Here is a 26,636-nt window from a genome sequence, read left to right as displayed (position 1 = left end):
AAAATGTGAATTCTCCTGCCAATTGTTTTTGGTTTTGTTTTTTCTTCTTCCTTTTCTGTTTCATAGCACGAATTATCAAAACAAAACAGTGGTGTGAAATGCTTCCATGTTTAGAAGGAGAAGGCTGTGATTTGCTAATCAATAAATCAGGCTGGACCTGTACACAACCAGGAGGACGGATAAAGACAACCACGGTAGGTGACTTCTCTGTTCTATATTTCTTCAATTTCTTGTTCACTTCGGTTTGTTGAAAAACAAGAGAAATTTTTAATTGTTTTTCAGCACTTTTATGTAAAGTTTATTGCCTCATAATTAATACGTGTGCCCAAGTGTGTATGCTGAAATACACAGCAATATTATCACAAAGTACAACACTGGAAAAGATAACAAAGGAAAATGTATGATTCCCATGGTTTCTAAGAGTAAGAACCATTGTTACCAAGAGTAGATATTATATCAAGGTTTTCTGGTAAGACACCAGTTGCTTAAGTAACGTTTGTATCCAGCCTGAAGACAGTATCTTATTGTTTCAACATACAGAAACTTATGCTGTGTTAGTGTAGGGGGTAAAACTCAATGTATGGTCTAACAGGGTGAAAAGAAAGCTTTCTCTGGAAGTTCCAAAGAAAATATTTTTGCAACTCCAGCTCTACTGGAAAAACAAATTGCTCAGATAGATCTTTGGTTTTCAGTGAGATCTACAAAAAATACAGCAAAAGATCCCTTTTCCCAGCTTGCTTTGGCCCTGGTTTGTATTAGTTCTCAGTTCTCTGATTAGGTATCTTGGGGCATATGCTTGTGGTGAAGCTGACAGTATATATGACTGTAATAGTTTCTAGGGCCTATAATGTATCAAACAGATTTCTAGAAAATGTTCTCAAATGCCAGTAATTCTTTGACTTAATAAATGGAAAAACCTGAAGAGATGTAATAGAGCAATTTTCTGCTAACTTGCTAGGCTTCTTGAAATTATTTCCCCTCCTTATAATCTTTTTTTAGATTTACAGGGAGCTTGAGTATAATTTAAATAAGTGCAATTTCAAGAATATTTAGTCTTAAAAGTACTTATCATTGAGGACTAAATTAATGCCCATCATCCCCTGCACAATTTCTCTCTCTGAGCAGGAGACAGACAGCAGTATAAAAACTTTCATTGTTTTAGAATGCCTGTATTTGGAAAATTATTGTTATTTCACTTATTTTTTTAAAAGGAGATTTGATAATGCTTTATAAGATACCTAGAAAACAAATTTTACATCTTGTGATCACAGTTTTTATGCTTCTGTATTTACCATATGATATTCCTTATGGACAGGGCTATAAAACTTAACTCCTCTCTCAGGTCTTACTTAAATATAGTTTGCCTTTAGATCTTTTGCATTCAAGCTATGTAAATCTTTTACATTCATATTATGTAAGAGTGGCATAAAAAAAACAAACAAAAAACAAGGGAAGGAAAAAGTTCTTAAACATTATTGCCAACATTCAAGGGCAACCATAAGTTTGTCATACTTGGAATGTAGTCTTAAATCTTGTTTATTCAGGGGTATTTTTTGTATCTGAGGTAAACGGAAAACCCTTGTACTGTGACACATTGCCAGCTGTCGTTTTAGCTCTTTATTTGATGTTTAATGCTAATGGCATGACTGAGTAATGCAAAGTAAGCAGAGGATCTATCCTTCAGTTTCTGTCTTGAATGAAGTGATTCAGATATGCTTTTAGATTAAACACCAGAAGCCTGATTCTGAACTCTTACTTGTCTCTATAGCTCTTTAATGCTATTGACATGAATGGAATGACTCATGAATTTGATTAATGTAAAGGAAATCATAATCATGCCCCATCAGTAAAATTAAGACCACGGCAAGTGTAATATTGTAAAACAGACTCTCCCCACACAGATACATCATTGTCATTGGTAAGGAAAGATTTTGCCAGAGAGACAACTGTAGAACAGCTCTGAGCATAAGCCCTCATCTAACATCAAGCAGTCTTCAACAGTTGGTATCACACATGCAGACACACAACAAACACACAGTACTTTCCAGTCAAGCCAGACTAGCAACTCAGAATGCTTACAGAAGCTCTGAATGCAGAAGGGGGAGAGGGGAAAAAAAGACAAGAAGAAATACAAATGCAAAACCCTGCAATAGATTCTAGCCTATAATACATTATTAGTAAAATATTAAGAATTTTTAAAAAATGTTCTTTAACTACTTGGTTGAAGAGTAAGCTTTGGACCATGGTAGTAGATTTGGAAACTGTGTCATAATATGACTCCATGAAATTCATGACTGTGATTAAAAGAAAGAAAAAAATTCCCACAGAAACACTAAGAGGCATTATTTACTGTTAGAAATATTCTCAGATCAACAGCTGCTAATGCAGTAACTGCTGTTTCTACTCCTAATCAACACATGAGTTGCCATGCACTATTGTGGCATCATGGTATTTAAGTGTACTAAGAAGAAAGTCTGGCTGGGAAGGGCCAGAAAAATGACCACAAGATGATATGGGGAAAAAATGTCCAGACATCCTGAATTACTTACTGTATCCTGTTCTGAAGTAGAAATAATATTTGACCACATTTCCAGCAACAGCTAGATTAGCTCCTTCATTTTTTTAACTGTCAATTTTGTTAAAACACATTCATAAATCTAATATCAGCAGCCCTTTCCTGCTGATATAGCTTGCATCTTAAAGAATTTTTTGGTAGTATGTCTTGAGTTATCATACTGATAGTAGGTTGTATAGCAGAGATATCACTGATCAATGCTGACAATAATTTGTCACCCATACTAAAGTCAGAACAGTGTTGAACTCTGATGGACTGACACCAGCTGTTGTGATAATACCAGCTTTTCACATTGATTCCAGGAGGTTTTGTAGAAATGAAACCTTTTAAGTAGTGGGTTTAGAAGCAGCATGTGGGAAGATAGGACTTGTAGAGATCTTATAGATGTCATCTTATAGATGACATGAGCTCCCTTTTAAGTGAGAATATACTTTAGGGCTCATAGTTAAATATGGTTCTTAAAAGCAAGGAAAGATAGGATTTGTTTTCTGTAGATGAGTTAGGCATTTAGTATTCTTTGTATGAGAATTCCAAGCAAATAGCAAGTGAACATATCCAGTGCTGCAAAACAAAAGTGCAATTTATGTAAAATATTTGGAAAGGGCTGCTGCTTTTTACTTTATATTTTGTGTCAAAATTGTTTACACTTTCTATACAGAGCCAGATTTTTCAACTGGCTGGCACTTTTTGTGATCACCTCTGGAAATAATGCAACCAAATCAGAATTCTCTCCTCACATGAGTAGCAGTGTTTTATATCCATTTTGTGCTCACTTTGCAAAGCTATAAATGACTACACAAGGTGCAAGGCGAAGGAAAATCAGACTCAAAGTATACTCTAAATGGATCTGGATGTCACTTCTGCCCTGTTGTTCTTTCTACAAGGTGTGAATGAACCAAAGATTTTTCATCTGCTAAGAGGCTTTTAGAATTGAGGACCAACTGGGCTAACTGCCAATCTGTGTATTAAGAGGCTGACTGTCAATACAAGGAAACAATATGGCAACTTGCAAAAGAAGATAGCAAGAGAATACTGCACAATTGTTAGCAATTTTAACATACTAAGTGCTTTCATATAACTAGTGTCCTTACAGTCACTTAAAAATCTCCTGCCTTTAAAAATTTCTTCCCCCTTTGCTATCCTCATTACTTTTTCAATTAATTATGAAAAGTAAGCTATATGATTTTTAAAAATATTTTATAGTTTTAATAGTGTCAGAAGATATGACTCTTTTTTTTTTAAATAGGTTGCTGAAGGGCCTTTCCATTTTATATTTCAAGTGTAAAACTTGCTTGTGTATAGCTGAGAAGATGCAGAATGTATTGTTTTTACAGGGGAAATTAATTTTTAGCACCCAAGTGTAGATATGTTGCCAATGATCCATCACTACCTAATTGTTACTTAATTAATTCCTTCTTCTACATAATGCGATTTCAATGCACGGAGCTTAACAGAACATTCATGCGCCAGTTCCTCAGTAGCTAACCTTTTAAACCTTTGTGATTTTACTGCTAAATTAGCTGAAGTGGGAAATTAAGGAAGATGGAGAAGCTAAGAGAGAGCTCACAGTGGATAAAAGGTGTAATTACTCTGACATGGAGCTCAGTGCTTAGCTAGTAAAATTTACTAAGGATCTAGCTCCACCAAGGGACCTGACTTTCTTAATAGAGTTTACTTATACACAGAGCAACTTATCATTAATACAAATGCCTCACCATTAATATAAATGACATGCTGGCTGGGTTGGAAAGGCAATTTGTTCCTTACCCTGAAAAATACAATATGTATTTGTATTGGCTGTAATTTAAATCATAATTTTTTTCAGCAGAGCTTTATCATACATATATGTATGATTAAGGTAACTCAGATAAAATATACTGCTATGATTTTCAGCACTGACTTATGAGCAATGTGTTTTCACTCATATCATTACATTCAGGTAAAAAGAAATATATATATATATATGTATACACCTATAAATATACATATATATATATATGTTACATATTTGTAACATACTTGAGAATTTACTTTTTTTTAGACTGAAGATCAGCTGGATATATCCTGAGGCCATGATCTAGTGGTCTGAGCTTGGGAACTGGGAGCCAGAAACTCCTGAGCTCTAATCCTGGCTCTGACAGTGACTACCTCTGTGGCCTTGGGTAAGTCACTGAACCTCTCTGCCTCAGTTTCCCCAGAAGAAGAAGTAAGATTAACAATTCTTAGCTCCATAGGTCAGTGAATTTGGGAGTCCTAACTTTACATTTTAAGAGGCTTATCAGTTCAGATTAACTTAGAAATAAAAATATTGTTACGTATAAATGTCCTTATTGGTAATATTCCTGCTGTTGTTAGGTATTCACATAACACTGGTGTTCCTGTATTTAGCCTCACCTACATTCCAGCTCTGAGTCTTTCTAAATGTGCATTTCACATGTCCACAGCTCAGCTGATTGCATTTGGTTAAGCTGGTTTTGGAAGTATTTTGATATCCAAGCGTTTCTAGTTCTGTGTCATTCCAGGATACAATACCTACCAAAACAAGCTTTCAGGCAGCACCAGATTAAAGCAATGAAATGTTGCATGAATGCCATGCCAAATTAATTTTCATCCTTTCCTTTTGTCAGAAGTGGTCAACTTATGAAACAGATACAATAATACCAATTCTTTATACATCATAGCCGTGTGCTTCAGCGTCCACTCTATAGATCTGTCAGCAATTCATCTGCTAAGCTCCTTCACTCTCCAAATTGTAACAGGAACACTACATATGGACCAAGATTACAGAAGACAGTTTTCCACAGCCTGGTTTATCCCCTCACTCCAATCCAAGTATTAGCGTTTAGAAACAAGACAGAAATTAGGATCCTGAATTTTTCATTGTTTATAGTCAACTGTTGGAGAATTGGGATCTTTGTCTGTATTTAACCTATGGCACTATCTTTGCTTCAAAGCCCATAAGCTTACACAATTTGAGTCCCTATGTCTTCTCTGTCTTTTATTTTTCTGTGTGTCCCTCTTCATGATGGCACACCTGCCACTGTCTTGTGAGAGATCTTAACAGCAGCTGAAAGGGCTCTCACAAATACACTTTTGTGGTGAAATAGATCATTAACTCTTTTGGATCATGCTCAGATATACTCACTCTTAATTTCTAGTTCATTGTCTAGAAATCTGGTTTATGAAAACCTCTATTTTTATTTCCACAAAGAATCATTTGCATTCTTAATTCCCTGTGACAGCCAGTTTTCTGAGCTCTGAGTCCATTGCTTCACCAAGCATTATGCATCACAAGGTCCTTTAAAACTAACTCACATCTCAGTAGTGTGCTTCTGAAATTGATATTTGATTAAGATTTTCTGAGACCACACCACATAACTGGAAATTAGCCTGAAATAACTTTCATATGTTAAAACATTGATGTGTTCTACTTTTCATATATACACACCAAACTGAGAAAGGGTAGAACATGAACACTTTCTGCAGAATAACTTTAGCAGTTCTTGTTGAGATCAAAAAAGTTATGATATCTGTATCTGTTGCTGTACATATGAACTGGCAGAACTAGGTTACTTTTAATTAGCATCTTGTTCTAACGTAACAGCATATCTATAGAATCAGTCCTAGTCATTGTACAGTGGTTTAACTGAGCCTTTTAATAGTTTTGTATTAATTTGGTGTTCTTAGTAGTACTAACATAAATTATGAGAGAAAAATACCAGTTCTTTACATGTTATAACATGCTTCAATGGCCACTCTATAGATGTGTGCTACAAGGCCTACATTCAACCTATTTATTTCCATGGCTTACAAGATATTTTAATGCTTTGAGGAGTTTACATTATTCTCATTGTTTACAAAAGGTATCCTAATCTGCAAATGTGTAATCCTAATCGACAGTATTGGAAATAGATTCTTTTCTGTTAATTTCCAAGAAAGGTAGTTTGGGAATTGGATGTCGTAATTCTCAGAAAAGTTAAATATCATGTTTCTAATTCTTGTGTTGGAGAAGAATAGTCCCTTTAGACAATTTACAAGCAGAGTGGTAGGATGCCTTTGTGGCCCCATGTCTTAAGGACTACATGCCCAGAGAAATCTAAATAGAAATAAAATCCTCATGAAGCTGAAGCATTTCATGAAGGGTCTGTACTATTCTTTCAAAATACACAGGTTTTCTTGCATGTTAGTAATGCTTCCGCTAGTACAGTCTTTTCAAAGCTGTGCACTTCTTTGTCATACCAATGTGTTGAAACCTCCACATTCTATTTTCTGTTATCCTTATCAAAATACACTTCTTCATGTCAAATAAGTAATCTTCAAGTCCTAAGCCAAAATGTTAGCAAAGATTTTGTGATTTTTGTAGACTTTAGGTTGAAAGGAGCTGTCAGATACTTAAAGAACTACCTTAAAGAGATTAACCGCCTTCCTCTGTCATGAATGCTGAATACTGGTTCTATTGATATTCACTGATCCATACTGCTTGAAAAGAGACCAAAACTGGCACCAAAAATGACTTGTAGTAAAATGGCATGCAAAGTGAAATTATAATTTGTTAACATCTCAAATAAATAATTGGAAGAAATTAGGTAAACTCAAGTTTTGTTCTTCACTTTTAGAATATGTATTTTCAGATTGTAAGGAAATATAGTGAACTAATTTCTTTTGTCTTTTTAAAGTTACAGAAAATATGAATGCTCACTTCTGCATGGGCTATTTCAAAGATATTGCAATTACTGTGAAAATAAATAAACAATTTTTAGAGAGATAAGAATTTTAGACAGATATTTTCTTTCATGTTTCCTATTACTTAACTCATATTCATATTGGGTTTTCTAGCATTCAGTCCAATTTTACTATGCTAACTTAGAGACAGGCCAGTTTTAGATTCAGTGAGGTAAATCTAGTTTCTGATTAATGCTTACGAACTTTGGCTTTTCTTTGATATATAGATTAATCTATATTTGAAAGCAGTTACTGCACTGTAAAATGAGCTACATTTTGATCCGTTTGAGGTCTGAACTATCAGTTTCAGCAAGTAAACAAAAGCTCTTTCTACCCAAGGCAATAATAATAATTTTCAATAATCTATTTCATGGGTTTAACCAAACACCAAGCAAAGACTTTGGGTTTTTTTTTCCTATACTTTGAAATCAGAAGTCTGAAATGTAAATAAAACCACATCTGTAACTTGGCAAGTTCATTGACTACTATATGATAGTATGAATGCACACAATAAATTGTGAATATCTAAGAATATTCAGGCTTTCAAAGGCTTTAAAACCTGCATTTTAAGGAATGTCTAAATTGTTAAATTGGTCCCAATAAACAGAAAATACTTTCATTTTAAATTCTTTTTAAATTGGATCATTTTCCAAGACACCAGTGAGAATTATGTTTTTATGTGGGGCTAGGATTCTCTTTCACCTTCCCAAAACCAAATATAAATTAGCCTAAATTTAAAAATGCAAGGCTCAGGGCATAAAAATTTCATACCTATATTGGATGGTTCAGGCATCTACCTGGAAAATTTGCAGGCCCATCAAAGAGTGTATTTAAAGATCCTGATACTATTTTTTTTTTTTTGTTATTGTTTAACACCCTGGTCATCATTTGCATCTAAATAAACCTTTCCAAATACTGAAATAGCATGGTAACTGGTCTAAGAAATAAGCATGTTAAGAATTAGTACTGAGATGGACTAAAAGCATCAGACAGACCAAATCATTATCAGTAATGGTAATATTGGGGCTTTTTGTGTTTTGACAATTCTAAGCAAAACAGACATTCTAATTGTGATTCAGTTTTTCTCAACTTATCATTTAAGTACATTCAGATACTTAAGGGTATTGATGGCATCTTGCACAGAGTGAGCATCTGTAAGATAGATCCTATAGACCACTGCCCCTGTGGGGTGTCAGCTGGAAGTCAGGCAGAAGGTGCTGGTTCACTTATGGTCTGTGTTAAGCAACTAAATCTCATTCCTCATCTGCTATATCAGATAATTTGAGACAGTGCTGTCTGCTCCTACCATGTATGCTTCATGATAGATTGATATTGTCTGAAGCTACTGATTTCTTGCATGAATATGGAAAAAATCAATTTTCATTTAATAGGCAACTGCAAAGAGAGACTATCTGAGGAAACAAACCTGGAGATTACTTGTGCAATTTCTTGCACTAAGTAGCACAATGCACTGTAAGAAGGGATTCAATAGATGCTGAGTGCCATATATTTGAGCTAAAGGGGACTACAGGATACATAGTACATGTGGAAGAAAAATATATTTGATAATGCAAACAGGGAAGAAAGCTGGAAAGACTAAAGCAGAACTTGGTATATAATTTAAAACATTTTTTTGTTGGCATGTAATTTAAATTTATGAAGGCTGGAAACTGGTATGTGATATCAACACCAAGAATTTAAAATGCTAAAATTCTTACACACCCTTTTTGAACAATTGCTGATGGATACCTTTTTAAACAATGAAAATGTTCATGACACAAGTGTTAGAAGCTGAAGTTGTTGCACACGCATATCCATTTTGGAACATTTCCATTTTTAAGAATAGCCACAAAGATTTCTGTTAAATCATGCAAAGCAAGCTAGAATTCTTGGACTGAAAAAAACAAGCAGTGAATAAAGAAAATGAAAAGGGTATTTTAGCTCAGGGATTTTTATAATAACATTTGACACATTATTTCTTAAAACCATACTTGAAAATTAATTCAGAAAGGCCTGTCATATTGAAAACTGTCATTTCAACAAGATACTGATGAAGGACCTGTGAACAGTGCATAATAACACTTAACAGGAGTGTATTGATCTAGGTCGAGGTGGCCCAGGAAGTGACAGACTTGTGAAAAGTCTAACAGTATTTTATTAAGAATGGTTTCAAAAGCATAAAAGGTATTAAGCTGTTAAGTGTTATTGAAAATCTGTGAAAGGTAGACACATACCAGACATTTCTGGTTTTAGTATTCCCTTGCTATATTTTCATTAACCATTTGGAATAGAAATACTCAGTAATGTTATGTCTGCACATAAATTTCTTTACCTTGGGGGCAGACCTTAAGGACAAAGTTGCCAGTTTTTTGTTCTAGTTAGCTCCTGCCTATGAGGTTTTGTTTTCAGCTACTCCTCCTGGCCACTTGCATATGAGCATGTAGGGGTATGCAGAATGACAATTCAGTTTACATTGTCATAGGAAAGTGATAGCCCAAAGCTCGGGCTATTCCTGTTCTTCATTAGATCTTAGCAATCTCATTACATGGATGAAACAAGAGGTTGGAAATGAATAAAACTGGCTGATACTTGATCCGAATAAAGCCAGGCAAGGGTGGGACAGTAAAATCAATCAGCACATACACCATAAGACCTTTTCTTTTGACTGACAGTGCAGCTTTATGGTACTCTAAACCAATCTAAAGCCAGACTGACCCATTCCTATTCTCCCACCTCACTCTGCTCTGTCTGTATATGTCTGACCTCTGCTTTGGTCAGGCACTAAGTGCTTGTAGAAGTGTCTGGGATGCCAAAGTGGGCATCGCTTTTTGCCAGGTTAGTTTTCAGCCACATCAGTTTCTGATTGCAATACTGCAGATTTAATTATTCTAGGCCAAAATCTATGGAGTATGTCTGTCTTTATTAAATAGTTCCAATGCCTTTGGGCCATCAACAATTGCTGATGGATACCTTGTTAGTTTTTTTCAGCCAACACTGCTATTCTTCCCCATTTGCACTTACCAAAGAGTTCCAAAGTTGCCTCTGAAGTAAAGACAAAGTGCATTAAATTCATTGCTCGTGTGAAATACACCAGTGTACCATGTCCTAAAGTCCATATCCTAATCTGCGGAGGATGTTGTACTTTTCTGAACTAGGGCTTTTAAAGGTAGCATCTCTGTTTTCTAATGCATTTACTTTTTTGTTTTGTTTTGTTTTACTTTCTTTCCTCTTTTATTCTTTTCTTTTTTGTTCCTACCACTTTTCCTTTTTCTCCATGAAGTCCTGAGAATTTTTCCTTACAGAACAATTCTTAGAATTGTTCTAGCCACAAAAGAAAGAGACATTTTGTGGTGTGGCAATGTCAAATATGTAAACAGAAAAAGAAAGTTGTCAGGGCTATGGGAAGACCGATACTTAGTTCTTATAATAGTAGAGGTAGCATGTGAAAGATCAGGTACAAGCCAATTACTGTATTTTTCACAAGGACATGAGCAAATGTGGCCAACTTTACTATCCAGTCAGAACAGTGGGTATCTATCCAGACATCCACCAGGACACAGAAATTTCTGTCCCCAGTGGCTTTGCAGTCAGATTAGGGATCTCCAGAAGAAAATTAAATCTCTTCAAACTGTTTTTTATCCCATGTCAATGTAAAAATGTATCTATATTTCATGGAGAGAGGTCTGTATCTTCTGTTCTTTCCCCTGATGAATGTCAACTATTGAGTTTGAACAATATCTCCTCAGATCTCCAGGTGACTTCAGATTTGCTGCACAGTGCTTTAGTTTTTGAAAAGGGACTGATAAAATGTTCTGATTTGAGATATTTGCCTGGTGATCATGGCATTTTCCTGGAATGCAGGAATAGGAGATTCAATCACCCTTGTCATAAATAGGTCTAGATGCAGCCCAGATGATTGGCCTACCTACTAGACTGATATGCAAATGATGGATTGTCCTATTGTCATTGTCCTTGCTTGAGGTACTGCCAGGTCTTCCCTGATTGGTCCTGGTGGTTTACCCAGACTTCATATTCTTGTCTGCCTAAATCTGGAAAATAGTAGAGGGGCCTCAGTTTAGAATGTGAATGAACATTTTGTATTTAATACTAGCTTCAGAGAGATCTAATAAATGTAAATTCTAAAAGACATGCAAATTAAAAGATTGAATTTGGGAGGTTTAGATGCTTATCATGTAACCTTTTAGGTGCCTTAACTTTTCCTTTCATGTTACTTGCTAAGTGATCATGGTGATCATTGCAGAATTTTCTACTGACTTCTGAAATTTTTTTCATAATAAGTTGCTATTTGGAGAAAAATAAGAACTTGGAGCCGTTAAGGAGTCTGAACAGAGGCTGTGGATATCTTGGCTATTGCAGGCAATCCGGAGGATCAGATTTACCCATATAGTGCTGCAGGAAACATGTTCAGTGGAGGCTGGGGGAGCAATGCAAAATGCATTGAGGGAGGAAGCTTCCAAAGATTTAGGTTTGATGCCTAGCTTTATTTTTATAGTCACATTTTATGTCTTTATATTTAAATCAAATCATCCCATTACTCTCATTCCAGAAGACAATTTGACACTGAGAGCAGCGCTGTTTTCGCCTTCATTTCATTAAGTGCATACTTGCACTTAATAATCTGATTTTCAGTAGGCTTTGTTATGTTAAATATCTTACCTTTCATCTTTGTTTTTCCTTTGTGAACTGCTGTTTTCTCTTTCGTCTTATTCTTGATGTAACTAACTCTGCTGAAATCAATTGTATGACTTGAAGAATAAATGTGTGTTTATATAATAATGTTAGATAGAAGGTCCTCTAATTACAGTGTGAATGCTTTCTCAAATGTCTGTGTTTCATCAGAAACTAAGACCACTGGCAGATGTTTAAAATCAAATCAAGAATTCTTTGCTAGCATACTCTGCAGCTGTTCTGCTCAAGGAAGTGTGAAAATGTCTCCACCTGAATTGCTGAAATAGTCACAGTGTTCTCATTGTGTTGTCATCAGGCTCTTATGAGAGCAATGTATATACTTAGTAATGTAGGAATCCACTCCCATTCTATCCCCTAGAAGTAATATTTTATTTTTCATTTAGGAACATCAAAATTGAACTGGGTCAAAACATCCTCTTACAGTGTTATGTGCCAAGCTTTTATTTATTTTTTATTCTAACACTAACAAAAGAATAGTTGTCTTTTTAATGGTGAACTGTTGTATTGCACTAAATGTGAACTTGAAGGAAAAAAAGGGTACTGAAAAAATCACATTCTCTGCAATATAAACATTTTAATGAAAGCCAGAAATGCATGATTTTATAATACATTTTTATTTTAAATGCTTCAAATTAATGAATCTTAAAATGAAACAAATTTTGAAGCATCTCCTAAAGTGTTGCAGATGTTGTTGACAAAGCAGTCTGTATTTGAGTACTATTCCTGTTGAAAGATACAGTACTGAGCATATTTTTCAGCTCTTCACCAAATTATTGAAGTACAGGGAATTTGCATAGACATAACAATTTTTTAAAGGAAGACAAAAAATATCATGCACAAAACATCTGCCATATAAATGTCTGTATACATGCAGACTTGTGCCATGAAACTGAACATTGCATAAAAATTTGGCACCATAGCTTAGAAGAGTATTGTAGCTAGGTTGTAAAGAGTGAAATATCTGCACAGCAGGGTTTATATGGCTTTTCAAGGAAATCTTCATTACAGTATTATTCATCTAAACCAAAATCTGAAGAAAACAGCAAAAAACATCTAAACAAAAAATAAGAAAAACAAACAAACAAACCAAAAAACAAACAGAAACCAACCAACCAAAATACCCCAAAAAATGAACCAACCAAAAAATATCAAACAAAAAAAAACCTAACCAAACCAAAACAAAACCAAAAACAACAGAGCCACACTTATTTGCATGCCAGGGAATTTAAGGATAACAGAGGGGCCTCTATAGATATGTTGCAAGCAAGAGAAAGACTAGGGATAAATGTGGGCCCTCTCCAGAAGGAAAAGAGAGACCTTACTACCCTGGAAAAAGAGAGTGCTGTGTTTCTCAATGACTTCTATGTCTCAGTCTTCAACAGCAAGTGCTCCAGTCGTGCCACCCAACTTGAAAAAGGCAAATGCAGGGACTGGGAGAATGAAGGCCCTCTGTAGGAGAGCGTCGGGTTCAATAACATCTAAGGAACCTGAATGTGCACAAGTCCATGGAACCTGATGAGATTTGTCCGTGTGTCCTGAGGGAGCTGGCAGACAATGCTGTTAAGCCACCATCCATCATCAGTGAAAAAATTGTGGCAGTCAGGTGAAGTCCATGATGACAAAAAAAAGGAAGTATAAGCCCCATTTTTAAAATGGGAAAAGCAGAAGACCTGGGGAACTACATAGCAGTCAGTCTCACCTCTGTGCCAGGCAAGATCATGGAGCAGATTCTCCTGGAAACTGCTGAGGGCTGAGGCTCATGAAGGCAAAGAGATGACTGGTAAGAGCCAACATGGCTTTACAAAGGGGAAATCATGCCTGCCAAACCTGGTGACCTTCTATGACAGGACTACTGCACTGGGGGATAGGGGCAGAACAACTGACATCATCTACCTGGACTTATGCAAAGGCTTTGACACTGTGCCATGTGACATCCTTGTCTCCAAACTGGACAGACGTGGATTTGATGGATGGACCATGCAGTGGATAAAGAACTGGCTGGACACAGAGAGTTGTGGCCAGGGGCTCATTGTCCACGGGTTGAGTGGTGCCCCTCAGGTGTCACAACTGCAGCCAATGCTGTTCAACACCTTTGTTTTGGTTGTGGATGGTAGGATCAAGTGCACCCTCAGCAAATTTGCTGCTGACACCAAGCTCTGTTAGGCAGTCAACACTGGAGGGAGGGGATAATGCATCCAGAGGGACCTGGACAGGCTTGAGAAGTGAGCCTGAGTAAACATCATGAAGGTCAACAAACCCAAGTGTAAGGTCCTACATCTGAGTTGAGGCAATCCTAGGCACAAACACAGTCTGGGTGAAGGAGTGGTTGAAAGCAGGCCTGCAGAGAAAGAATTGGGGGTGTTGGTTGATGGGAAACTCGACATGAGCCAGCAATGTGCACGCACAGCGCAGAAAGCCAGTCTGGTCTGCATCAAAAGGAGCATGGCCAGCAGGTTAAAGGAGGTGATTGCCCCCTGTGCTCTACTCTTGTGAGACCTGAATTGCTGCATGCAGCTCTAGTGTCCCCAACATAAGAACTGTTGTAGCAAGTCCAGAAGAGAGGCACAAAACTGATAAGAGGATGGGGGCACCTCTCCTACAAAGACTGAGAAAGCTGAAACTGTTCAGGCTGGAGAAGGTTGTGTGGACACCTCATAGGATCTGTCCAGTATTAGAAAGAGGCCTGCCTACAGGTCACTACATCAGGAACTGTAGTGACAGGACAGAGAGTAAGTGGGTAAAAATTGAAAGAGGGGAGTTTTAGGTTAGATATTAGGAAGAAATTCTTTACTGTGAAGGTTGTTAGTCACTGGAACAGATTGCCCAAGAGTTTGTGGATGCCCCAACCCTGGCAGTGTTCAAGGCCAGAATGAACACTGGTTAGGCCTTGATCAGCATGGTCTAGTGGGAGGGGTCCACATGGCAGGGGCAGTTGGGATTAGATGATCCTTAAGGTCCATTTCAACCCTTTAGCAGTCTAATTCTATTGCCCAGAGACTGAAAGCTGATAGTTTAAGAGACTAGTAAACCTCATGATCAAAAACCAAGTTAGGAGTACTAAGTAATAAAGTTAGTGTGTTATTCCTGATGTTTTCAGACAGATTTTTATTGATTGATTTTGTACACATCACATGTTTCTAAAGTCTGAGGTTGTTACAACTTTGCTGGCAAAATGATACATTGGAAAGATATGACAGAGCTCACAAGAGTTCTATAAATAATTCAGCAATTCCTTCTATTTTTGGGGTTTCTTTTAACTTTTTTTTAACTTATTTTATTCTGTTTTTAATGAGGCCTTGATTCAGGCATAGCTCTACTCACAAATCATGTACATGTGAAAATTTTGCTAGTATCAACAAGACTGAAGACATACTGTATTATATTGACTATAGCATCAAGTATGACTTCTTGGTACATGTTTTAAATTGTCTGCATGCTGTATTAAAAAAATTGCATTGAATTCTCTGTCCATTAGTTCAAGAATAGACCATTAATTCATATTCAGAGAGAAGAATGTTCCCTAATAAACTTTCTCCCTTCCTTTTCAGTGACAGTTTTGTTCCTAATTACAAATGCAGGGGTTGACAATTGTTATGACAGGAATGATAAAATCATAGAATCGTAGACACATTTTCACTGGAACAGACCTTTGAGATCATTGAGTCCATTATCATAGCACTTCCAAGTTCACCACTAAATCATGTCTCTAAGTGCCACATTTACACATATTTTTAATGTCTCTGGGGCTGGTGACTCCACTCTTCCCTGGGTAGTCTCTTCCAATGCTTGACAACACTTTTGGTGAAGATGTTTTACCTAACATTCAATCTAACACACACACACATTCCCCTACCATCCTGCCCCTTCAGTGGAATATGAGGCCATTTTCTCTTATTCTATGACTTGTCAAAAGAGACCAACCACCACTTGGATACAATCTCCTTTCAGACAGTTGCAGGGAGTGATAAGGTCTTTCCTCAGCCCCCTTTTCTCCAGGCTAGTATAGACCTTTGTCTCTAACCATATACTTCTGTGCATGAGGGCACCTTCAAGGCTCAGGATTAGCCAGCTTCCACTTCTCACAGCTGCCTCTGGTCTACAGTGTGATCCAGCCCTAGAAGACTTGACCCTCATGCGTGGCCTGTGCTTTCAGGGAAGGCAGCAATTGAAGCAGAAGTGATTTGTATGACCTTTCCTCAGCAGGGTGAAATCTTCCTTTTTTTTTTTTCTTTTTCCATGATAGTAGGACTGAAACCCCAATCATTTATCTTATTTGCTGATGGTAGTGGGGTTTTTTCCTGAGTCTTGCTAAACCTAGAAAATCAGAACTTATTGAGCTGGATTCAGTAATATTCTGTTGACCAGCACGATATGTGTGTATTTCATCATATTGCTCCTTATAATTATAATTATAATATTATAATTATAATTATAAGGAGCAGTATGATGAAATATAAAATTATAATATTATAATTTATTGTATAATGTAAGAAAAATCTGGGGTTTTCACTGCTAGTATATAATGGCAGAAGCAATTAAATTGCTGGTGGTATGGCAGAAGTTTTTTGTTCATAGAATATGTGTAAAGTTCTGTTGCTGTGAATAAAGAAACACTTTAAAAGATCTTTAACGTTTTCAGTAAATGAACAACGTCCATAAAAATAAAACTGAGTTCTGTAAAAGCCCATAAGATAGAGATACTATTTCTCACAAGTTATTTCCAAGTGAGTTATTCTTAAGGGGCCTAATATAAGTGCAGAAAGAGACTAATAGGTTGTATTTCTTAAATCTCTGATACTATCTGGAACAATATCCTTTAAAAATGGTATTCCATTACGAGACAATAAAAAGATGAAAGAATAAGATAACTGCACTAAAGATTATTAACCCCATAAAATAGGATGCATTTCTGGTTTTGTAGTGTTGATAGTACATGCTCCAGTAGAATATTTTGGTCCAGCTGTGCCTCTTAAAACCAGAAATCTTCCCATATCTCTTACAATTGCCACCATAAAGTTATGTACTTTCCTGCACTAGGCCTCTAGAGAGGACTCCATAGTGTAGATGACAAGAGTCAGAAGTGAACTGAGGGTTTGGAAAGGGGCAAAAAGTATTAATGCATTTATACAAGAGTTATTACTACAACTACACATGCCAATGCCCTCTTAAAACTTCTGGAAAAATCTCTGTGAAAGTTTCCTGCAAAATCTTAGATTTCCTTGTTTCTACTGTTGTTCCTGCAGTGTCATCTGTGAACTCAGTCAGGTTTCAGGTGAGATGGTTATTGTCCCAGACAGACAGTGGTGCTTCAGTTAAGGTCGTGCTGTAGATCCCCATTGCTGCTCAATGATGAACTGCATCTTAAATGTCAGAAATTGCATGAACAGCTCTGAGTCGTCTGAAGATAACAGACCTGATAAGGGTTAATCAGAGAGTTTGCATTTACAGTGAGTGGCTAGTCACTTGGGTCATTTGAATTAGGTCTTCATACAGAGAGGACAGTGACCCAATGACCCAGTGATCTAAGGGGCTGCTGTTCTTTGAGTCCTCTGCCTCCCATAGAGCCAGAGCAAGCTGAATTACTTGACTTAATCACAGGAGCAATTTGATCTTTCTAGGAGGAATGATTTGTCTTTTATAATCTTATGGAACCATTTCCTCTAAAACTTAGGGTGAACATGAAAAATGCAGAAAGCACAAGAAATATGTAACCAATATGGGCCATCCAGCCACTATAGTTCCTTTTATTTAAAAAAAGTTAATTTTGCTATTTTATTTGCTCTATTGAAGTTACCTATCTCTTGCCTGGTGGTGCAGAGTGATCTGTTGTTAGTGATGGAGATTTGACTGTTGATAATGTTTTCTGAAGTAGAAATTCCAAAATAATTTGTTATAAAGGGCCCATCATTAATTACAATTATTTTAGTAAAAGTGCTTGTTAAAATAGCAGACAGGGATGTATCTTATATGTCATTGGTAATGCATGGTAAAAAAGGCAAATAAGGAAGAATTTTATGAGCCAAGGACTAAGTCTTCCATTAATTTATGTGAGGAATGACACGTACACATGAAAATTATTTTTGGTGTACATTTCATTTTTTGTCCTTGGAAAAGTATGTGATGTATCTGAAAGATAATTTTAAAAAAGAAAAAACCCTGAGTTACAAAGGATAAGTAGTTGAAAAATCTGTAACAGTAATAAATTGTTTTTCAGACTGATCTTATGATTAGATATTAGCTTTGTTATCTTAATGTTATCTTGTTATCTTAAATTAGCTAGGTTATCTTAATGTATGGTAATACTTTTTCACCTGGGAAGTGTGTGGGAGAAGGTGTGGGATTCCACACCTGATAGGGTGTGGAATAGACACATGGAGATGGCTTGGAAGAGACCATTCTGAGATGGTTTCACTTGAATGGAAGGGAAACATGGGCAAACAGCACAACAAGTAGAAAAATCAGTATCTGATCAACAACCTGCTCAATACCCCGTCCACTAGCTGCCCCTGTAATGCTGACAGCTGCAGTGGCCCATGGAAAAGTGGTTTTGTACAAGGTGTCTCTGGCCTTTTTTCATTTCAGAACTAGTTTAAGGTTAAGAGCTTAAAGTTTCAGTGATTTGGTTTCAGTCTCCTGAATCTAAGTGCTCACTTTTGGCACAGTGGCCTTGTTGGATGTGGAAGCTTGCAAATGCATAACATTTTGCATTCAGGTTTTCTGAAATACAAGCAGTTCATTTTTGTGCAGCAGAAGAATGCCTGGGACAAAGGATGTGGACAATGGAAAAGAGCAAAGAGATTAAAAACCTTGTGGATGATAGATTGCTGCCACATGGCTCTGTGGGAATAAAGAACTGCAAATTAAGAGGCTGTCAATAGTTATTAGTCTGTAGACTTTGCAGAGGAGGTTTGTTTCCAAGGACTTAATATTTTGTTGAATGAACATTTGCAGATCTGAAATGTATCTGAACTGTGTGTTTTAAAAATGTTCAGATGGACAGACTATAGTATCAGATCACAGATCTGTCACTATTAGGGAAGTTGTACACTCCACTCTCATTAGGGGAAGATTATAGGTTTTTTTTAAAGCTGAATAAAGACTAGTATTTAATTTATTAATACAAATGGATATTGAGTAAAACAGTTCAACTGATGCACAAATCTAGCAGTTGAATATTAAGCTGAGCTTTCTTTTGTAAGGTCTGAATAGATGATGCTCATTGTATCTTTGTGTAAGCACACTATGGATATAATTGTAATATAATTTCATTTTACATTAAGAATTGGCACCCTTCAGAATATATTTTCATTTTTGGCAGATTTTATTTTCCTGGTAAGAGTCAAGAAAACATTTTCCCAGTTAAAAGTTAGCCAAACAACAACGTCCATCTAAATAAAGAAGGACTTAATATTTGTCACAAATAGTCAACAACAATGGTTTCAGAACCTTCTGCATGTTAGTGTACACACAGGTAGGTCTTTCATCAGTTTTGATAGACTGTTCCTTGTTTAAAATTCCACTGTTCATACATTGGCAATTCTACTGTTTGTCCCTTGGCATTTTTCACCTTTCTTCATTTTGTTCATCCATACTGGACGAACAAAATGAAGAAAGGTGAAAAAATGCCAAGGGAGGTGATGCTGTAGTCTAGGTTATTCATCTTGGAGCCTTCCAGAACAATGAATGACTGTCTGATGGAAGTAATCTCTTGTTTTAGGTCCTGGGCTAACAGATTACTTGAATGGCTCAGCATCATATTTCCATCTTCTCCCTTTTCATGTTCTATGCTGATATGCTGTAATAACACTCATTGGCTTCTCGTTAAATGCAAAATAAATGAAATACACTGTTTTATTTATTGTACCAAATGAAGCAAAAAAAAATTTTAAAAGGCTGTTTTATTCTTCATGATGTGAAAGATGTTGAGGGGTTCTAAATCACTGCAGATGTTAGCAGATTTGTGCCATGTAAATTGAGTATGTTAATGATGTTACAAAATGTTCTAATCAGTGTTTATTCTGTCATATTTTATTTATATTTGTTTTTCAAAATATATGTGCATATGGTACAGGAACCTTGAAAAATCATAAGGCATCAGATTGAAATACAGGCTTTAAGTTAAATACAGAGATATGTGTTTTAATTAATGTGATATATAAATATATATTATGGATACTTTGAGAAATCCTTCTAATTTTTTTTTTTACACAGTGGTACTTTAAAATACTCAGAATGATAACAGAAGTCTCTTTCAGCATAAACTGGCCAGTGTGCTTGCTAATGATCCAGGAAAAATACACTGACATTCTTTAAAAATACCTAAGAGATAATATTTACAATTTTTTATTCAAACTTCTAAGCAGAGCTCTTGGAAACTTTTCAATATGGTTCAGGCTGTGAATATAAACTTTTATAGCTTAGATTGCAAGGAATATGGATGATACCCATTATATTGCTTCCTAGGAGTTAAACACTGTGTTTTCCCTTGCTTTTTAGATTGAGACTGACTATAGAAGTGTTTGCAGTTTTCTGGGGAGTTAAGTGGAATAAGTTTAGGCACAGTAGATCATAGAGAAGCTTAGGCAGGAGAAAGACAGGGTCGTCCCTAGAGCACATTCTTCCCAGTGCATCAGTGTCAAGGTACACACACTGATATTTAATATAAAAACACAAGGAAAGTTGAGATCAAATTGAGAGCTGGGCAGAGAAATGCTTTCAGGACCAGGTAAAGCTGGATATTAAGATACATGCAGTGTAAGATATCTGAATATCATTTTAGGCATTATTTAGTTTAGTCTACTCTTCCTAGAAAGAGGAGTATTTCATTTTTTTATTCTGAGTATTATTGCACAGCTATAGGTTTGAATTTCTTCCACAGGCATTGCATCACAGTAAGCCTAAGTGATACACAATGCATACACAGAACTTGCTAGTAAGTTATGTCATCCTAGAAGTGTTTTTTGAAAAAGAAGCAACCAGTAAAGACTTCAGCATTGTTCAACATTTTTTGTACTCAGCTCTAACACAGAAGTACAGAATATATGTTTGTGGCCAAAAGTAAAAATATATTTCTTCTCCTTTAATGGGCAAGTATGCTACACATTGCAGTTTGAAATCTATTCTGTTTTGTGTGAAAGAAATTATTTACTGTTTACCTCCTCATATGCGCAGTTCTGTTGGAGGATAGGAAGAGTTTTTTTGTTGGCTTTGGGTTTTGTTTTTTTTATTTTCTATCTTTGTAGTCTTTATCAAGAGCTTGTTTTAAGTGTTTTCTTAAAGATTATCTACATAACTGTCATTGATTATGTTTTTTGGGGTTTTTTAACTGTACAAGTTAAGTTATTGAGAGTTAATGTATGGAACTTGGTCAGGGCATATGATAACAGGATTTATGGTGCAAACCCTAGAGATATGTTTACTTGTAGAGTCTGTGAATTAAACCAAGATACCACAGAAATCAGAGGAAGTCTACTTGTTCATTAAAATCAGAACTTTACCTCAGACTGAAGAGCAGTACAGTCCACCCAGTGTCATTTGTCTTTGTGAGACAATGGAAGGTGTGGTATTAAAATTAAATATGTCAATAATGGTGTTTAGGGAGCAAAACTTATGGGGAGATGGATTTGCTGAAACCTAATTGCAGTCACAGAGACTGGACTGAAGCAGGAACTGGCAGAACTGAACTAGCTGTTTAAAAGCCTGTCTATGAGAAGGTCATGTTTTTTCTTCTGCAAGTTTGATATAACAGTTATAGCCATCTTTGGATCATCTCTCCTGGGCTAACACTACATTCACGTGTTCAGCAGATAACCTCTGCAGACCAGGACTTTAACAGCATTTTAAAGGTAATATTTGTATAAGGATGAACACTTCTGTAACAATTTCTCCAGTGAATGAGAAGCACGCTGTTTTCTCAGACCATTTGCATTGTTTGGTTTCAAACAGAAGTATCTTTCTAATCAACTAATGAAAAACAATACACTATTTTGAATTTTTTGGCTGTCTTCTTTATTTTTCATTTTTGCTAGTTTGCACTTCTTTTGTTACATTGAAAGACATCTTTGGATGTTTCTAATTGAGGGGTTTTAGTATAACCGTCATTGCTCTTAACATAGTGAAGGGAAAATGCAAATAAATACCTCTAATAAGCCTCTTTGGTTTTTTCTGTATACCAAACAGATTCTCATCCTGTATTATTTACTACTATACTACTGCTCCACAGCTGTCTCCTGTATAACAGGAGATGAAAAATCACACATCATATTGTCGGAGAGTGGCTTTAAGAATACTTGAGAGAGAACATGAAAATATTAAAAAAATCCAGGCTAATCACATAAGAAGTACATGACCTAAGTGCTTCCCCTAAAATTCCAGATAATTTTGTTTGCTCATGTCAGCTGTTAAGATGAGTTTGAGTACTTAATTTCCTAGGAAAGAATAGTACTCTCTAGAGATTTCATTCATGGTTTCTCATCTTTGCAAATAGAGGTTGGCTATCCTTACCTTAACTTGTAAATGTATGGTGCCCTGGCACCAACCCAAACTGATAATATTCTGAGATTTTGGTAGGTCTTAGAATTATCTGAAAGATGCTGTGGGTTTTTTTGCCTCTTCTTCTGTTTGTTAATAAGTGAACTTATAGAGATATTGGTACAACACTTTCAAGCAAATAGACAAATACCAGGTTCCAATCTCTTGTTTTAATTTCCAGTTGTCACTATTGTGTTTTTGATACGTATTTAGAACATTTTAGTATTCCATTGGCCACCTCAGTCCTCCATGACAACTAGAAATGAAATAAGCAATGAACTGAAGTCTGGAAAATTTGAAATGCAGTCTTGTACATGAGGAAACACCTTGGTTGTTTGTTCTCCACAACTGTCAGTTTGAAAACCTTAAAACTTTTTTCTCATAATGTGAAGAATTTGCACATTAACAATAGAGAGAATTCATTTTCTAATACATTTTGGATATCTTTTTTTCTGTATATCATCATGGGGTTTCACTGCAAATTTTGATCTTGACCACGATATCACAATTGCAAAGAGAGTGTAAGTGTTTAGAGAACAGTATTTTATTACTGCAGAGCACACAGTTTGGGGAATTGATCATTTTTCTTCTCTCCCCCTCTGGTTCAGCTTTTGGCAGGTCGTCTTGCTGCACACAGAGACTGATTGATCTCTCACCATGAGAAAATGGCAGGTGCTTGTTAGGGCCTCAGTGGGACTTACTTCAGTCTGCAGTGATTCCTTTCTTCATACAGTATTGTTAATAGATGCCATCTTTTGGTCTCTTAATCTTTAACCAGAAAACAGAATTGAACCTGTTAAATATATCCAGCATTCCATGTTTTAAATATGGTGCTTTAGTGCATGATTGCAGTGAGTGCACTGGAGTTTTAAAGCAAACTAGTATTTCCCAAGAAACAGGAGATTTTGCTGTTCAAATTATCTGTAGTCCACTTCCTACAGAAAAAAAAGCCTGAATAGACAAGATTTTAACTCAGCATATTACCTTCCCAAATGACAAAATTAGAATGGATGCTATGTTTTTAAAGAACTGTGGACTCATGAATAAAGAAACGTACTTCTTGACCCAAGAGAAATGAATTTTTGTTTAGGAGTTTTTGCAAAAATATATTTAAATCATAGATCTTTTAATGAAATATGGGTTTATGATGCTCATTTTTTCATTTAGATTGTTAGTGAATTAGCCTTGTATTTTCTCTAAATCATTCACTGAATTAATTTACCCTCTAATATTAGAAGCACTAATTATCAGTTAAGTTGTTCTGTAGGTTATTAGTTTGGAAAAGACCATCATGTTATTAAACAATGCTCTAAAAAGCATTATTTTAAATCATCAGGTGGGGAGACTCAAAAGTAATACTATATAAATGATTCTAAAAGACATTTCTTAGAAAATTTAATTACACTCTTGAGGTAAACTTGTCTATCATCAATGCCATCACTGCCAGTCATGGGATCTTATTATACCTTTTCTGGATAGGAAAATGCAAGATAAAAACCTGTAGATCTTAACAGGCTGTGACTAAGTCCCTTCTTCCCCATTATTCTTTTCCTTTGATCAGGCAAGTTGGACTCTGAATTGCACAGAAGGCCTATTTTCATTCCTTTAATTATTTTCTCTAATATTTTCTGAAACCTCTCAATTTGATTGGTGCTATTTCGGTTTTAGCAGAACTGAACAGACTTTTTGAAAATTAACTGTGTCTTGGACTGCAGTGCTCTATTGACTCAATACTGAAGATCCTCCCTTTATACTCATTTGAGATAAGTCTCTTACAGGAAAGTGATATTCAGCCCAGTCCCAGTCTCACAGCACTTTGCTGAGTTTAGTTTAGAATCTAGTTTAACATCCTACATCAATGCCATTTATTCTTTCTTCATACAGATATAATCTTATTTTGGCCATGCTAATTTTCCTTTTTTTTTGTTTGACTTGAAATTTTTCCTGTTAACAGTTTATCAACCAGTTTATCAGCCCTGCTACAATTGCTCTGTAGCAGGGATCAGACCTGCTCATTTACCTGGCTGTACTCTTTGTGTTACCATATATCTTACTACAGGCAATGTTAGATATGCTTGTGTTGCAAGTTTCTTACATTTATGGTTAAAAATCACATGGCCAAGAAGTAACCTATTTGCAAGAGAAAAAGGTTAAAATGTTTCTAGAAGCAGTCAATGAGACACCTCTGTTTATATTTGCAATTCTTTTAGGTAGCCAGCTAGCTAGTTTAAATGTTTCTTTTTTGTTGTTGTTTTTTTAACCTTTATTGCTTTTTAAAATCTAGATATCCTTCAAATAAACCCAATCTCCAAACTGAATATTATCAGTATTTTGATTGGACTGGGGATTCCTTTTTATGCATGGAAGAAATGTAAATGCTATGTAACAAAAGTTCATGTACAGTGTATATTTCTTTATGATCTGATTTAAGAGCCATCTGGGTAGGAACACAGTTACATTTAAAAATATCATGTCTTCTACTTTTTAGAAGCTGGTAGAAGAAACTTCTTCCTTTGTAAAATTAAAAGAACATACTATGACTTTTAGTAATTAAGAATGTGAGAGAACAGTTATGATTGGTTGCAGGCTGTTAATATTTTCTCCAAGAGGTTTTTAGGTATAATTGATATGTATAAAAGCTTCATATAATGACTAAGAGGAATCTAGTTCTACAAGTGGTACTCCTTTCTAAGATTCTAAGTTTAGATTTTCCTATTTTTTAATATAAAGAACAGATTTTTAGACCTCTACATTAATATTGATAAAGTAGTTAAGCTTTTAGTTTTGCAGTTAGAGTACCTCATGACTTCAGCATAATTTTACAACTTATCACACACTGGATTTTTTTGATGGCAAGTAATAGAAAAAATCAGAGCATTAGTCGGTGATAGATATTTTATACATTCTTAGTGTTGCAGTAGCAGTAGAGAAAAACCTGTGCAAAATTCTTGAAGACTACTTAGGGAATCTTGGCATTCTTATGCCTGGAAAATCTATATCTTTAGATGGCTACCCATGACTGTGAGAAAGTCAATCAAAGATATAAGTTAATCTACCAGATCAAAAGTAAGACAATGTGAAACTTCACAAATTCAACTTACAGTTAAAATATAAAGAATTGAAAGACCTCCTCAATGGAGCTCATCCTTTCATGAGGATTAGTCTCACTTTTTTGAAGAGGAATAACAGGAGGAAATATTTCTCTTACTTTGCAAAAGGCATTTGCTATCAAATTATGACATTTGAAATGTCTGCCTGCAGACTTTCAGATTAACACCACTGAAGGTCAGAGTCACAACCATTGTTACTGTTATTCTTATCTACTTATGTGCATAGAACTCCTCTATGGAATTTCTGCACAAGGTCAGTCATGAAACTGAAATTCATCATTTTCTTTCATGACCCAAAATATCCAAAATAACAACCACTTCTGCTGTCAATTAAGTCCAAAGTACACTTGCAGAGTGAATAACATTTTGAATATTACTACAGATTTGTAAACATTTGGTACTGAAGAGAAACACAGACATGCAAAAGCATGTAGAAAGATTGATATTCTTCAATGAAACAGAAAAGCCAAACCTTGGCACACAAAATTACAAATCCTACTAAGCCAAATTTTTAGATCTTGTCTTGATTTAATTCATGCTAGTGCTCATGAGAACTGGCCTAAATGAGGGCAACCTATAGTTAGAGTTTTCTCTTTGAAATCTGTTCCCTTTTCGTCTACTAAATCAAATGAATGAATCTGGATTTTCTTTCTTATGATTTGTGTCATTTTTCAGGTACCTGAGCTCCAGTGTTGTGCTGCTAGTGGGATTTCTGCGTGCCAGTTTTTTTGACTCCACAGTATCTTTAAACTCTTAGAACAGAAATTAGATTTAAAATGGATAATGAGGACATGCCTTGATCTTAGGGCTGAAATCCTCTTGTAAGTTATGGAGAAAAAACTGGGATAGAATGAGCTCTGTTCAGGCTAATGTGAAGACACTTTTCCTGAATTCTTGAAAATTTCCTGGTTTAACTGAAGTATTTCTCTGTAGCTGCATTTCAAATACAAACCTTCTATTGACAAAGTAAAAGAAATGCCATTATTTTG

At 35.7% G+C, this 26,636-nt stretch overlaps 1 protein-coding gene across 8 annotated transcripts in view; it reads left to right on the top strand.

Moving 5' to 3' along the window:
• Nucleotides 1-26,636, top strand: part of TAFA5 (TAFA chemokine like family member 5) — a 466,113-nt gene that overhangs the window by 323,757 nt on the left and 115,720 nt on the right. For 7 of the 8 annotated variants that reach the window (XR_010783740.1, XR_010783739.1, XM_066550769.1 and 4 more), the window contains one exon: nt 67-194. Coding sequence is in view for 6 of the 8 variants with exons in the window: in XM_066550769.1 (XP_066406866.1) it covers nt 67-194 (128 nt within the window). In the remaining 2 variants the exon portion in view is untranslated. Of the gene's footprint in view, nt 1-66; nt 195-4,616; nt 4,734-26,636 lie in introns of those variants that run through there. The other variant, XM_066550773.1, reaches the window with a different exon arrangement.

Source organism: Molothrus aeneus, chromosome 5 (genome assembly GCF_037042795.1).
Source record: "Molothrus aeneus isolate 106 chromosome 5, BPBGC_Maene_1.0, whole genome shotgun sequence".
Taxonomy (NCBI): domain Eukaryota; kingdom Metazoa; phylum Chordata; class Aves; order Passeriformes; family Icteridae; genus Molothrus; species Molothrus aeneus.
The sequence above is the reverse complement of the archived record's forward strand: the minus strand, read 5'-3'. Positions and strand labels throughout refer to the sequence as shown.